The following is a 16,141-nucleotide window of genomic DNA, read 5'->3' on the forward strand; positions in this document are numbered from 1 at the left end:
CAGAAGGGTATCACAGCTGAGGAAGCCAAGTGAAGTTTCTTAGAGATCCTTGTGTGCTAACTGACCCACTGGGTGAACTTTTATCAATCTTTCTTCATTAGAGCTTTTGTAGATGCTCCCTCTCAAGAAGAGCATGAACTGCTGCCAATTATCTATTTATTCCTAAAAAAACCAGGGTTGAGATCTATTTATTAGGTCAACTTTATCAGTTCCCCACATCAGAAAAGATGCAAGGGTATTCTTCCTTATCAAAATGCTACAGATTTATATAATCAAATATAGCAGCAAGCTCTAAATATAGAGCTTGATTTTCAGGTAAATGAGATAAGAGATAGTCCTCAGAGACAACATCCAAACTGTCCTGAAAATTTACAAAATTATGGTAATCCTGAGCCACCAAAACAAAAGGCAGGTTGATTTTTTTTATGTTTTCCTGAAAGTTGTGTTCTTGCAGTCTCTTTTTCCACTGAAATAGTGGCACAATTTCTAAGCAGGCAAGGATTGGATATTATACATGAATCACATATAGTGAGTTACCAGATTAAAATTCTTCAAATTACTATCTCTTTGATTTAAAGCAATGATTACTATTTATTGGGAGATGTGCACCTGCCTATAGAAAATACAATATACAGAGAAATCAGCCTGATGGATTGTTCTATGAGGAATCTCACAATTAATCTTTACTAGTGAACTTATGGTTCTGTCTCTGCCAAATGCTGATGCCATTATGAGGTCTGCTTAGAAGAATGTGCCGGCTACGTGCTCTCATCTGAACAGGCCATCACTATTCACATCTCCCTATCAATGGCCACTCTTCTTTCTCAACAGCAAACTGGTATCAGCAGTGCAAACACAACAGTGAGTTTGAGAGAAGCAATCCTTACCATAATCAGTACTGTGAGGAGGAATGTGCTCCCAGTCATCATGAGAAAGCTGTCTAGGAACCAAGTACACCAAATCACCCCGTTAGTTATACCCCTGTTCTTCATAGCCTCTTTCAGACGCATTTCCTTCTCCAGCACTATACTCTTTACAATCATGGACACTGAATATATCCAAGCCAGAACCATAAAGATGGGGAAGGCTCGGTTCAGGGTGATCATGAAGCTACCAAAGCAAGAAGGAAGAAATAAATTAAATTTCGGTAAAACAGAGAAATATTGAGATGAAAAGCAAAAGGAGTGGGGAAGAATGCATTCACTAAATATGGAACTGAAAATTCTCAGTCTAAACATCAGTAACAAGTCACTAGTGAACTTCTCCAGCATCCTAAATATTAATGAACTATGGTTGCTGCATTCCCATGAGGCAGATAAATGTTATTCCTATTTTACAAAGAAGTTCTGAGGGTTATTGATGGCTACAAAATATGTGGTTGTTCATGAAAATACAGCTTTCTTCACAGTGAATTCCCATAATGCTTTTACTATTATCTATAAAGAATATTTTAAGACATATGCTAATGTTAACAATTTAGGAGTATGACTGTCTTTTTATGCTCCTAAAATTCACTGGCAAAAGAATTAAACAAATTAACCATTAACAGCACCTGAGGTTGCCAGCAAGGTTGCTGAAATTCATACAAACCATGACTCAGGGTATTGGATCTAGCTGAGATGGAGTTAATTTTCCCCATAGCAGCCCTCACAGTGCTGGGCTTTGCATTGGTAGCTAGAAAGGTGTTGATAACACATCAGCATTATGGCTACTGCTGAACAGTGCTGGCACAGCATCAATACCAAGAACACCAAGGCTCTTTACTAATAAGCCTTATCTTGACCCACAAGTTGTTTTCCATCTTCATTTCTTCCCTTGCTTAAGGAAGGGAGTGATAGAGCAGCTTGGTGGGCACCTGGCATCCAGTCAAGGTCAATTCACCACAGTCCTTCTTGGCACCCAGCACGGGGTGAGACAGCAGCAGTTTTACATAAGCATGCTACAGTTATAGTAGTTATTAAGTAGCAAGGTCCTGTGCAGGACACAGAGTTTGTCAGCTGCACTACTTATCTCTTTATTTTGCTGAGTCTGGGAACATGTTAACACAACAAATGTCTCTGTTGCTTCGCCCTGGCATTGATGGCCTTTTGCTGTGCTGGAGGAGTTATCTTGTGAAGAAGATGAGGGAATACATCTCCCTCTCCCTAGCTGTGACTGATGTGGATGGTTTTATTATTCAGGCTTCCAGGGTCCTTTTCCATCCTTATGTGAGGTGTTTAATTACTATTACTAATTAACACGGCCAGCATATTATGGGGTTTGTGGAATCCTGTGTTGTCTTGGTGCATGAGAAAGCAAATTCTGTGTGAGGAGATAATGAAATGTGCCCTGGCAGGCAGGGCAGGGCAGTGAGCAGCGGGTCCCTGGGTGGCAGGGCATATGGAAGGATTGGGGCAGGTTCCTAGTGTGGTTATCACTTCCATACCTTGGGACTTCACACCTGAACAGGGAACCAAACCTAGCAAAGTGACACATCACCTGATGGAAGGGTGCCTGCCCACTCCACTGAAAACCAGCAGCTTCTCGCCCTGTACCCGAGCCTGGCCTGTGCCCACAGAGCCAGGGTTCAGTACTCTCAGACTCACAGCTGAGGCAGGGACCCAAACTGCATTCGAGGACACTATGGCTGAGACAGGGACCCAAACAGCAACTACAGGAATTGCCCCAGTAGCGAAAAAGAAAAGGTGGATAAGGAGAACAACAGGTCCATATCATTGACTAGACAAGGGGAAAGAATAAGAGGGAGAAAAGGGAGAGGGAGAAGGAAAGGGAAAGGGAGAGTCTGATCAAGAAGACAGCCCTTAACAAAGAAATTGAAGAAAGGAGTGAGAGAATTTAAACAGGAAAAAGAAATTACCCAGTGAGATTTTGGGGTGAAAAAGCTGACAACATTTTCTGTGAATTCAGCATCACAATTTTTCAATGAATTTACCCTAAAACAAAATGGAGTTGATTCTTTAAAGGCCAAAAGCTCAGAGTTGCTAAAAATTGGATGTTGTCTGGACGCAACAAAGGCCAGGATTGGGATTAGGGGTAGAATCTTGGCAAAAGTGGCTTCTGGAGTTTGGGTTATGACAGGATAAGGAAAAAAATCAAATTTATAAAGTTATGTCTCAGTTATTGCTCTTGTTTATACACTTTAGGACGAGGATTAATTCTGGTGCTTGAGAGTCTTAAAGCATCCAGCAATCCAAGCATTCAACAGAATTAAGACAAACTACTTTTACTCACACATCATCCACAAAACACGGATATGGCATTTGCTGCAGATAAATTCCCAATGGCACTTCAGTAGTGGTCTGGGTCTTTATAATCCCATGCTCAATCATGTCTTGGAGATACGCAAAACCTCCCCAGATATAACGTAAATCATCCACAGGATCAGCTCTTGGACCAGGATCCCAGTACCTCAAAAGAAATTTCACATGGAAATCATTCTGCACTGCATTACATAGTAACTATTAACAAAAACAGTTGGATTTCACTTATGTATCTAATGCAGGTTCTAATATCCTTATGTCTCATATTCATGTTATGGCAAGTAAGAACTGAGAAGCAACTATCACTCACCTGTCTTTGATTTTGTTTGTTTTCTCTACTGCATCTATGTCCATCCGGATCTTGTATGTCACATGTGGTGGGAGATTGCTGGTTGTAGGTTCTAAGTCTGGAAAAACCACACCAGCCCAGAATTTGTTTTCCTCCAGTAGATAAAGGGCTTGATGAGTCAGCTGAGTTTCATCAAGATAACCTTCAAATTTATCCAAGGTCAAGCACTACAAATAATTACAGAGAGAATAGATTAGTAAGAGGTATACATTAAAGCAAACATGAGTGCTTGAAAATAGAAAAGGGAGGTAGGTTCATCTGAAGTAGTTGCTATTTTCAGCTTTAAAAGTTTATGGTGAAACTATTAAAAGCTGACTTTCCCTCCCCATCCTTAGTCTAAATCTTATAACAAATCCAAAACACCCAGCATTATCAATATAAGCTCAGAAACATAATTCTTCCTAAAAGGAAAATAAACCAAAACCCTGTACTTCTCAGGTTTAGCATTGTTGTGGTCAGTGTGAGCGGATGGAATAATTTTGAAAGTAGCTTATTTCTGATATTTAAGGATTGCTTCCTCCAAGATCAAGATATTTCCATCCTGATAAGTAAGAAATCAAGTAATGGTGGCCACAAAAGCAGGAGCTGCTGTTGCAATTTAAGCATGACAGGGCAAATTTAGACATACCTGTACAAAATGTATAGCTAGCATTACATTCCACATCAATGAATTAGATAGATTGAAATAATTTTAAAAAATATATTTAAGCCACTGTAATCATCCAGCCATGGACACATGAACTCTGCCACTTGGACTGTGCTTGGAAGATTCCCTCAAAAAGGCAAATATCTGAATTGGAAAGGCTAAAGCTGCAGCACTGCTGAGGTCCTGGTATCAGGAACCGTTTCCACAGTCCTCATTCAGGAGATAAAATTAACTCAGCTATAAAATAAATCTGGCCATGAGAACTCTTTAGCAGTCCATTTGAAACAAAATATTAACCTTTTTCAAGTTTTTGCTGTAGTCTTTGAGGTTACTATAAGAGTATTCTCAGCTGCACCACAGCTTGCAGCAGAGATTTGGAGTCTCCAAAGATAGTTGCTGGCAGCACACCTCTCCTCATTGCATACTATAGTAAGGAGTAGGCTGTCCCTGAAAGGGAGCTATTTGTTCCCATTGTGTTTGGCATGGTGGGAAAACATTCTTAAATGCTAACAACTCAGTGTAAACAGCAGACTTAAAGAATAAGCTCATTACAAAGAATGGTAGGACACAAAGATCTATTACCAGGTACAGTAACTGCCCTGATATTGTGGATGTTCCAGCACTGACCTGCTGCAAGCAATATATTTCACTCAGTTTGAGTAAGAAATAATTCTGCTAACATGACGCAAAAAGATCACTAAAAAAAAAAACCAGCAGAGCTTTGTGCAAAACCTTTATTGTTCCCTCTTGCAATAGCTGTAGGAAGGCAGATACACTCTCAGTTCCTGTCTTCTCACAAGGGATGAACAGTCTTTTAGCCCGAACCAGACTGAAGTTAGGTTTAGTCCTGTTGGCTATAACTAGTACCAATCTTCACTGTGAGCTTGAGCTCAGTTTATTTATTCATTAAATAATAACTAAATATTTACTTTTCTTTCAGAGATGCTTGTAAGATGTAACTGATCTCTATAAAGACCCTGACTCTCACATGATAAGTGCTGAGTTCCCAAGTATTAAGCCCTCTAAAAAAATATAACCTTTTTCACATTGGACATAGCTTGATGAACTCATCAGTAAGCTGGATTACTCTGGTTACTATACCAGAGTAACATCTCATTCAAAGTATCTTCACAATGCCTCGATATTTTAATCTACATCTTTAGCATTTTTTATTTACACAATTAAACTTCACTCACTTCCTGCACTGTGGCTCTCAAAAATCCTCAGAGGGCATCACTGAAAACAACATGTTAGAGTAGAGGGGTACAGATTCCAGGAAAGAGAGACAGACATCTTGTCAGAAGTGGCTACAGAAGAAGCAGAAACTCCCTTATTGACTTCAATGGAATTTTGGTCTGGTGCTTAAAAACCTGAAAGGTGACTTACCAAAGAACTATTCGTTTCTCTGGTCCTGATCTTGCTGAAATTAGTGCCCTGTTGATTATTAGTACTTACAAAACAATACTTCCTTGAGGTTTTACATTCATCTTCTGCCTCTCAGCATTGAAGTGCGTTCAGACATTCAAGCAACATTTTGAATATAGCATTAAAGATCATCAAATTGAACTTCTTTTCATAATGATAAGTATTGATGTTCTTGTACCACTGTATTATTTAAAACATATGTTTTAATAATGAGATTAAATTTGAAACAAATGAAGATGTCTTATGATTTCAACATTCTTGTCTGTTACCACAGACCCCAGTACTGCCTAACCAGGTTTAAGATATCCTCTACAAGTATTCCCAGTGGGGGTGGGGCTGATCTTACCTCCAAATACTGACTGAGCAAACGCAGAACTTGGTCCGCAGCACTGAAGATGTTCCGCCAGTCAAAGTCTGCCATTCCCTTCTCGCGGCTCCTTGGAGATCCATTGTGGAGAAAGTTGATTATGTGTTCAGCAGTTAAGCCTTCAGCACCCAGCTGGCTGTTCAAGAAGTCCCTCACTGTAGGGTGCTTCAGAGAGTCCTGAAGAAACACACCAGGACAGTTTCACTACAGTGATTGCCTTTCTAGCCCTGTTTAGCTAGAAAGGTTTCCATTTCCATAGCTCTTTCGAGACAGAAACAAGTGCGAAAGGGTATGCTAAGGACTTCATTTTACAAATGGGTAATTGCATAACTGGATGTGAGATTTGAAGAACGCATGAAAAGAAATTTACCCTTGACTATTGCGTTGCTTCCTTCTAAGCAAGAGGATATGTTACAAATGTCTAATTCAATATAGAAAAATGAGGGAAAACAAATGTTTTTTCTAGCATGAACTGCTTTATAAACTTTAACTCCAGATAGTAATTGCAGCTGATCAAAGTCAAATCTAAGAGATGAGGAAATAAGCAATTTCCCAAAGTAGTAAACTGTTGGCCCAGCAAAAGCATGGTCCTACTGCCTTCTTTGCCTGTACCGAATCCAAGAAAATCAAGTTGTTTGTTCTTGAAGAACATTTTGGAAAGGTGAGGAAGCAACGGTTGATGCCTTTATTAAGAAGTCATTAGCCAGACCCTCAACTGCTCAGATCTGAGGTCTGGTCACAGAGATGGTCTAATGCATCTATGACTTGCCTTCAAACCAAGCTCAGTAACGAAGCCTACAGCTTTGAAGGCCACAGATTCCTTGCTGCAAAGGCTGTGCTTCCAGCCAAACCTTTCTAAGTAATTGTCTTTTCCACCAGTAAAAATAAAGGATGGTGAAAGGCTGCTCTTACTGAGGATCCCCGCTAAGTTATAACATACACGGATCATGTTCATTTGCAGGCTGTTTTGAAAGAAGTACCACAGCTGAGGTCCTATTTCTTCCCAAGCTTTGGTCAACAGTCTGATGCGTTCCAGTTCCTCAAAAGTGGTGTTTGCCTGATGAAAAAAACAGCAGAAAAGAGTGTTAGAAGTCTAAGGAGATAAACAAACAGAATTTATGATCCATCCAGGATTCAGTGACAGTAAATTACGGGAAACCCATAATTTATAAATGCTGTAGTTTTTACCTTCAAAACTAAATAAAAATGTTAAAATAGCAGAAATGTTAATAATCCTCAGAAAAACAACCTGTAAAATCCAACCAGAATCAAAGTCACTTAGGATAAAATTATGTTGTATACGTAATGGAAAAAACAAGTGCACATTAATCCTAGTTAACTTTAATTCCTTTAAATACTCAGAATTTTAGGTAGAATTATTTATTCCTTTCTTTTTCCCCTAGATTATTTCTCTCCATGAAGAACTAAAAAGAAAGGTGATGTGGGTAGATGAATGAATGGGAGGCAATTGCAGAAGACAGGTACTCCCGTAGTTAAGATATCAGTTAAGAGCTGAAATGCTGGGCTGCTGTAAATCTGATGTTCTCCTGTGTGAATTATAAGCAGCAGTTCTGTGCCTTGTATAGATGAGAGTAAGTGAATTGCTGGTTATGAGGTGGCCAAAACCTAGGTCACATGTGACCTTGATTTAACTGCTCAGATTCATTTCACCCAACTTCAAGCATTTCACTGAAGAGTCCAGGCTCCATCCTATTTTTATTAAGTGAAAATTATTTATCATTTCAACAGATATAATACTAAACTATGATGTTGTTATTGGTTTGCAGTCTCTCAGTGTTAGGTCTCAATGAGTCTGTCCAAGCCTCACAGCTGCCCCATTTAAATATTTACTGGCACAGAGCTGTTCATTTTCCTACCTCTGTAAAATAAATATAAATATTACTATTTTTACTACTGTAAATATGGAATCATGCCAACAAAAGGCTGTTTGAGTGAGCTGGAAAAAGCATGTAGCATGGACCAAGATGGGATGAGTCAGTGAAGATCTGTCTCCTGTTTTTTAAACAAAGAGTAACTGTCCTTCCTCTGATTGCCATCAGAAAAAAAGGAGTTCTGAGAAGAAAATCTGATTAGACTGAGGTAGCTGGGTCACTGTTTTTCAAAAGGTGTTTTAGGATGCAATTTTTTAGAAATAGACACTTTCGCATTTCAAAACTTCTTACATTTTTTAGGATTTGCCGTACAGAAGGTGAATCAGGAGCAAAGAGAATTTTTCCCATCAGCAGGGGCTTCACGGCACTCCAGGCTATTTTGGTTAAAGGGTTTGATTCCAAGTTCTGGATCAATGCATTACAAAAGGGTGCTAAAGACAGAAAGAAACACAGTCTTTATGTAACCTTACTCAAATCCTACTATATATAACATCCTGCCGGGCTTTTTATTGGCAATACAGACAGTTTAAAGCATTTTGAATCTGAATGGGTTAAAGCACATTCTGCAATGTAGAAGTACAACATCTGAATATATAGAAAAGACTATTAAGTAGCTGTTGGAGTTGTAAAGTACACACTATGGAAATTGGCAAACATAAATAACCATTTGAAAGTTGCTGTCATTTATATGGTATTTCAAATGGAAGGAAACCAGACAGTTCAAAACTCACTGAGCAATTTGGAGCTTTAATTGTTTGACTTCTAATGACTTAGCTCCTTTGTATTGTAGTTGATACTGATACAAAGTGGATCCAGCAGGCTTGGATGTTGAACTCTGGAACAGTTCAGAATTGGATCCTACAATAATTTAGAATTAAACATTTTAGTGTAAATATTTTTATCTTACTCCTGCACTATGAAGTAATTAGTTTACTTGGATAACATGCAATTATTTTGTTCCTCGGTGAAGAAATGAAGTACCCGGCCTTTACAGGTCTTTTGAAGGTTCAGACAAAAGTAGAGCCAAGTATCAACACAAACAGGGAAAGGTAGGAGTCTCTCTATAAGCAAAGTCCTTATCTGTACTTCATGACTTTGCAACATATGTATCACAGCAGAAGGGACACAGAAATACACTGCCAGCTATAACATGGATAGTAGTACAGAAAAAATTGCTGGTGAGCTCAGTGTAGAGAAAAACTAAATGGCAAATGGAAAAGGACATAGTAAAAAGATAAAATAACAAAAGGTAAAAAAACTGGTTCATCTTTGCATTCTCTCTTATCACTGTAGCAAGAAGTGAGGAAATCAAAGCTGAAATATTTTCTATGTAAAATGTAATCATGCTGTAGAATATTTTTGCTACAAAATATATGTACTTCTATGCAGGAAGAGAACAGCCACCCTGTATCAAATGGAGTATTATTTAAAAAGAGAGATTTTTAAATTCCTGTGCTCCAGGCCATCAAACAAGGTAAAAGAAAAAAATAGAATTTAGAAAAAATATTTCGGAGAAAAGTAGTTCCAGAATGCAGCATTGTCTTTTCCTAAATCTTCTTCAGAGGCATCTTTTTCTTAGTTGTATCAGTAGCATATAATAGAAGATAAAGTAGAGGGACTGTCTTTAATTACGATGATGACTATATTTGTGCCTCCATATTAAAAGCAAATGCATATTTCTGGGCTTCTCTCCTTCCAGCTATGAAGTAAGTATGAAGTAAAATCATTTCACCTGTCTCTAATTTCCTGAATCAACTGCTTAAAAATGTTATTTTATAAAAGGAACAGTAGTACTCTAACGAAAGTTGCACCTGTCTACAGTCTCTTAATGGTATGGTGGAAAAACTTACTGGTTGTATTATCATAAAGATAACTCGATTTCTTCCTTGATGAGTCAATCCCCAGGAAAGCTTTGTAGTTGTTATCTTCATACCAGTTGAAGGAAAGCACTCTGGATCCACCTCCTTCTGGGTAGCCACAGAAAAGAGCCGACAGGGAACTCAACAACTGGCCTAAGGATTCTGGCCTTCCGGCTTGTAGCAATGGTTGCAGGACCATCAAAAGGTCCTGAACACTTGGCTTCCTGGCCAGCTGCAGTAAGACAAGACTTTGTTAATTGCAACCCTCAAAGGAGGTTAATTATCTGCTGAGGTCCCAGTTGTGCCCAGACAGTGAAGCACAGATGCAGTCAGAACCACATCCCTTTATCTCCTCTGTCCTGGTCACTGGCATCATATTCAGTTTTTGTTCTTTCGTATCTTTTCTGAGGAAAAGAATACACTTCATAATTGCCAGTGCTTATGTCTACATTTATTCTGTAATAAGAGAATGATTTTTTAAGGAATCAGCTCTTCCAAACAAATCTCTTTTCCTTCTGGTAAAGCAGGTAACTGGAACATAAAAAGAACAAAGGAAAACAAGGACTATCTGGTATGCAGAAAAGTCATCTATTAATAGACCGCTTACCTTTTGCACCGCGTGGGAGACATTAGACAGCACCCTCCCCCAGGCCCTCAGGTCAGCACCTGGTGAGTTTCTGTCCAACACAGTGGGAAGCTGTGAATACATAAGAAATACAGATGAGCTTTGTTTAGTTTCTACATGACAATGGTCATTACAATAAGAAGAAGATCCAGATGGCATCTCTTTAGCTCAAATACTTTGAGTTATTTGGAACAGTATCTTGTGGGGCCACAAATCCAGTACCCATGTGCAGACTCACAGAGTAGCCTGTGTGTTTTTTCTAATACAAGGCTGAAAAAGTCATAGTCCACTAAAAATATAGCTTGGGATTTGTTTTGCTCATTTAAGCCCAACATACCAAAAGGTGAAAAAACGGAGGAGGAACACAGGAACTAGGATTTCTGAGAATTTGCTTCTCACAGAGGCTACTCTTCCAGTGAGATCTACAGACTCTCAGTAACTTCCAAATTTAGCAAAGGTTGTGATACAGAAGTCCCCATTTGCCATGGAGGTAAATAACTTGGAGTACTTTATACCTCAGATATTTGCTGATTTTGGAGACAGTCTAGTCCTCACTGTCAGACCTGACAGAAACCATTGCTTTCCCAGCTCCTGTAGACTGACCAAATTGCCTTTCCAGCAGAAGTTAACACTTTAGGTATTAATGGCTTAAAAGAAGCAGGTGACAACATGGTGTGCTTGTCATATACCACTTTGTTTGCATCACTGCATCCTTCTTTGTCAGCTGTCTAAAGAATCACATATGCATTTGGAGATAGCACTTTTGAGGCTTTCTCAAGCATATATATTTCTTCTGCTATTACAAAAAAAAAATATAAGGCTGGACTTGCAGACAGCTAGACTGTAATGTTTATGAGACAAGCCCCTAAAAAGCTTTCCCCAAACTGCCCAGCTATACACCCTACTGATTGCCTGCCATTCCCTTCAGTCAGTAGGTGGTTAAGAAAGCAGAGGACAGCTGCACTGTGTCGGGACCTGGCAGGGAGTCACAGAGGCAAGAGTTTTTATGGAAAGCTTATGTTCTGATCTGTCACTTGTACTTCTGGCAGGAACTACACACATACAGTGCTTAAAAATATACCTTTCTTGTCCCCTAAAGGGAAACAGTCTCTGCAATACAGGGTTCTTGAAGCACTTGCCATAACCTGGGCTTTTTGAAACTGTGAGGAATAGGTATTGTAAAAACCTGTAAAATACCTGGTTGATGATGATGCTACACTGATGTGGTAGAAAAGTCCAATCAATACTTCCTATGTAAGTTTAGCAGTTGTTTATATATCCTGCCTGGTTCTATACGGCAAACTGACAATGTATTGGTTTCATGACCCTAAATTACAAGCTGAAAAACAGCAAATTAAATTCAGTGTTGAAAAAGGAAAAGCATGATCATAGAGAAAACAGACATGAAAGATGTATACACAGTGATGGACTCTAAGTTCACTATCATAAGGCAAGAGACTCTGGAGTCTTTATGAATAGTGGCCTGAAGGCACCACATCAGTGTGCAGAATACAAATGAAATATCAGAAAAATATCAGGAAAAGAACACAGAAGTAAAGGAAGAAAAAACCCCCAAACCAATATGGCATTATATATATATACACACACACACACACATATATATATATATACAATTTATATGTTATTATATATTTAAAGTAAACATATCAATGTTTATTTGTATATATAAAATGGCATAATATCTCCATAGTAAACCAAGTTTCCAGATGTGGTTATAACACAAAGAAGGGCAATGAAAATGAACAGAGGTGAGGAAAAGCTTCAATACAGCGATGAAAGCCAGTACAACTTCCCAGTTTGTTTCACCTCTTTTTACTGAAAAAGCTCACATGGCTATGTCAACTCAAGCTGCATCACGGCTTTGACTGCAGCATAAAATTCTGTCACGCTGGATGGAACAAAGATAGAATGGGTTGTACGGGGTATTTTCAGAACCATCAGCAACGTCCCTTGGTCTTGCTATACACTGTTTTGCTACACAGATGGAAAGACCAGATAAGTTTCACACAAACTTTGATTTTAAGATTGCATTTCAGTCTCTTAGTTCTACTCTACTGTGAATTTCATGTTTCATCCCAAAGCATACTCAGAACTGCCTAGTGTCCTGCTGATGGTAGGTTAATTATCCCACATCCATATCCTTACATTTGCAGGGGTAAATAAACAAAGACCACTTGGAAAATCGGTGACGTATTACCAAAAGTTCTTGAAGGGCAGCGAAATATCAACCAAAATAAATTACAACATAAGACAGGATGATTATGTTAATACTTACCAGCTGAAATAACTTAAAGAAATCAACGTTTGCATACAAGGCATCTTCTACTCTCTGTAGACTTTCCTGGGACAATGCACACATGGCCTTGTGTACAGAAGGGAGACCTCTTCGGCTGCTGAAGATAATAAAGCGGTCCAGGAGCACCTCACTGCAAGCAATGTCCTTCAGAGTCAAGTTAGGGACACCATAGGCAAACTGCAACCAAAACCAATGTTTCATTTACTGTTGTGAAACCTTCATGCTCCTCAGAAACAATTATAACTTATCACAAGCGGGCACCTTGATACCAGTCCCTGCTAATATTTTAATGAACGGTAGAAAGATGTGGTCAGCTGGAGCATCAACTCTTGAATCACTTCCACTTGATATTATGCTAGATCACCTCTTCTTCAGTCACATTTTTCCTTCTCTCATTAGTGATTCTTCCTTCCATTACAAAAGTTCTTGTGAGTTGTCTTCCCTTCCTCTGTCATCTAAGCACACATGAAGTCATGCCACCCATTCTTGTGGCTAAGGAGGAAGAGCTACAGCTTGCTTGAAATAATTTTCCCAGTACTAACCAATGGTGCTACATCACTACCGTTTGTGTTTAGGTTGGTTATGTCTTTGCTGTCAATTGTGTAAAAAAAAAAAAAGGGCCAATTCCACTGAATCTCAAGCTTGATTTCCCTCAGGATTTTATTTCATAGTGATGACTATTCCACCGCAATGCTTCCCTACAGCCATTATTCATTGTCACTGTGCACAGCATACAGCCAGGATTTACAAAGCCATTTTACATTAAATCACACACATCTACTGATTACCACTTCTAATATAAACATGGAACAGAAAAAGCTCCAACTTTTTTCTTTAGTGTTCAACCGCTGGCAGCAGATTAATTTATAGCTAAACGAATGTAAATGCAGAATAACTCCATAGAAATCAGATATACTTGGGATTTACACTGTTGTTATGGAATGCTCTTGGTAGTCTACTAAAATAAGTTCCACTTATTTTATAATGGACAGAATATATGGCAATATAATAAAAAGTAGAACTGGAAATTGCTCCTGAGTTAATGTTCCTATCCTGTCTCCATCTCCTTTCACAGTACAAATTTTAAGGAAAAAAGCTCAGAACACTTTGATGGCTGTAAATGCCTACTGTGTTTGAGACAAACACAGACCTTCAGACAAATGAGAACTATGCACTGACACAATATCATTAGGCTAAATGAATTTAATAAGCTGCATGGAAAGAGATATTGTCAAAGTCTACCCAGAATATAATTTTCTTTAGAAAAACAATCTGCTGAGCATTCCAATCTCTAAGACATATGGATCAAAACAAACATACCACACCCATACCAGGTCAGACATAAGCACATATTTGTTTCTTATTTAAGCAAATTAGAAAGTTCATCTAAGAGATTCTGAACATTATCAAAATTTTCTATCTGCAAATGTCCTATAGTTAGCAGCTGAGACTTGTTTGGTGGTGCCTGTAAAGAGAATATTTAAACACACAAAGGAATGAGAAAAAACTTAATTCAGTTGCTTTGGAGAGTAGGTTCAAGCTTGAGGAGTTATTAATTAAGTGCTTTATCTGTCAGAAGCTATCACAAAAGTGCAAATGTGGCTGTGGAAAGTCAGCATCCAGAATAGAAAAGGCGGAGAGGTCTAGTACAACATTATATTTTGTCTGCCATAACTGCCCTGAGTTCCAGCTTATGGAGCTGCAGTTGGGGGAAAAAAAAAAGAAAACAAGAAAGACATCTGAGTTACACACAGATTATGTATGGGAATTATGATGCAAAAAAGGGATGTGGATTTCTAGCAAAACTGTCTGAGAGGCACTATCATCACTACAGCTGTACTCACATAAAGGCATTGTTAACACGAGAGAGCCTGGAGAGAGGCAGAATGCAAAAGGGGGAATGCAGCTGACAGATACAGTTTGTCTTGCTAAAAACCTTCAAAACCAAACACTCCTGCCCTCCCTCAAACTGGAACATTTGAATTTGAATTAACTGAATTTATGCCAGTGAAAGAATTTGCTTATTTGTTCAGTCTCTTATGTCCTGGGGCCGTGTGTGATAAGGGCATTTTTCAGCCATATATGCCTCTTCTGTCATGGTCCTCATCATGCAGGGTGAACTGCAATGAAACAGGGCTGCACATGGAGGCAGCCTGGGAGCCTTGCTTTGACTTGTGAAATGAGGAAACAGTGACATTAACATCATTGAGAAGGATAAACATATTAAAAAAAAAGAGAAAGGTTATTTACAAACTGTAACTGCATTTCAAGAATGTTCACGAACAGATGGGATTAGAAAAACATCAAACCTCCGCCCTTCCAATTTTTCCGGTAGGGTGGGCTGCTGCCAATCTTTCCTGAACTTATTGTGTTTTAACATCAGTCTCTTATCCTTATCTTAGAATGACTCAAAAAAGCAGGCCCTCAGAGGGAAACTTCAATACTTTTTTTTTTAATCAATGTGTCACTGTTTGGCTGAAGCTGGCAAGATGAAGTCCAAATTATTTTTTCAGCTAGTTGGCTGTTTGATCAGGTTTAGCTTTCAGCTCTGTGTGTCATTTCCTGACTCCCAGGCGGCTCAGACCTAGATCTGCAGCCAGCTGTTGGCAACAGTCAGGCTTTTGTAAACAAGTTGCTTTCAGTTTGATCAGCTCTGTGCCATCAGAGCAAGGGGGAAAGCGTGTACAGCAATATGCAAGCAAACAGAGGGCAGAGCAGCACAAAGAACTAGAGATGAACCATCATGGTTGAGGATTAAGACAACCATAGATCTAGAGTGTAGTTACAGCTCTGCAACTTCTACCTCAACCATTTGTCTCCCACATGAAATAAAGTGTTCAATTCCCATTGAAAATAATTCTCTTGTCATGTCTTGAAAATTATGAGATTAGTTTTTCTGCATCGGTTTCCCCTGGAGGAATTATTCACAGCACTTTCTTCCCTCACAGCTGTAAATCAGCTCTGGTGAGATGATGTTGTATCCCTGAGATTACTGCTATCAAGAAAACTGTATGGAGGACAGCAAAAGTGGTATTTAACTCGAGATCTCCTCCAGCTTCCTCTCTAACCAATGTTCAGATTTCTTTAATTTCCAGCATAAAGAGAACTACATCTCTTTCTGCATCAGCATAGAAAATACAGCAGAAGGACATCAGCACGTTTCAATCATACTTTCAGTGGTGGTGTTGAAAACTTCAGTCCTGCATACACTTGCAAGCAGAGGTTTTAACAGTAGGTGAATGAATGCCACTGGGGAGCTAACAGAAACTAATACAGCAGCACTCAGTTCTCCTGACACAGCAGATCTCTGGTGAAGAAAAGGTTAGGGACAAAAAGGGAAAGAGAAGCCCAGCAGGATATCTGTATATATTCTTCTTGTCACAAGCAGCAAGGAAGCAAAT

At 38.9% G+C, this 16,141-nt stretch overlaps 1 protein-coding gene across 4 annotated transcripts in view; it reads right to left on the reverse strand.

Annotated features, from left to right (window-relative positions):
• The window catches only part of ABCA4 (ATP binding cassette subfamily A member 4), a 72,149-nt gene that overhangs the window by 39,476 nt on the left and 16,532 nt on the right, over positions 1–16,141 (reverse strand). For 3 of the 4 annotated variants that reach the window (XM_017835059.1, XM_017835057.1, XM_017835058.1), the window contains exons 10-18: positions 12,720–12,917; positions 10,406–10,495; positions 9,790–10,030; positions 8,231–8,370; positions 6,988–7,104; positions 6,027–6,224; positions 3,571–3,776; positions 3,232–3,408; positions 888–1,110 (exon numbers count right to left, since the gene is read on the reverse strand). In XM_017835059.1, the coding sequence (XP_017690548.1) occupies positions 888–1,110; positions 3,232–3,408; positions 3,571–3,776; positions 6,027–6,224; positions 6,988–7,104; positions 8,231–8,370; positions 9,790–10,030; positions 10,406–10,495; positions 12,720–12,917 (1,590 nt within the window). Of the gene's footprint in view, positions 1–887; positions 1,111–3,231; positions 3,409–3,570; positions 3,777–6,026; positions 6,225–6,987; positions 7,105–8,230; positions 8,371–9,789; positions 10,031–10,405; positions 10,496–12,719; positions 12,918–16,141 lie in introns of those variants that run through there. The other variant, XM_017835060.1, reaches the window with a different exon arrangement.

The sequence above is a fragment of the Lepidothrix coronata genome, unplaced genomic scaffold (assembly GCF_001604755.1).
Source record: "Lepidothrix coronata isolate B3197 unplaced genomic scaffold, Lepidothrix_coronata-1.0 Scaffold247, whole genome shotgun sequence".
In the NCBI taxonomy this organism is placed as follows: Eukaryota; Metazoa; Chordata; class Aves; order Passeriformes; family Pipridae; genus Lepidothrix; species Lepidothrix coronata.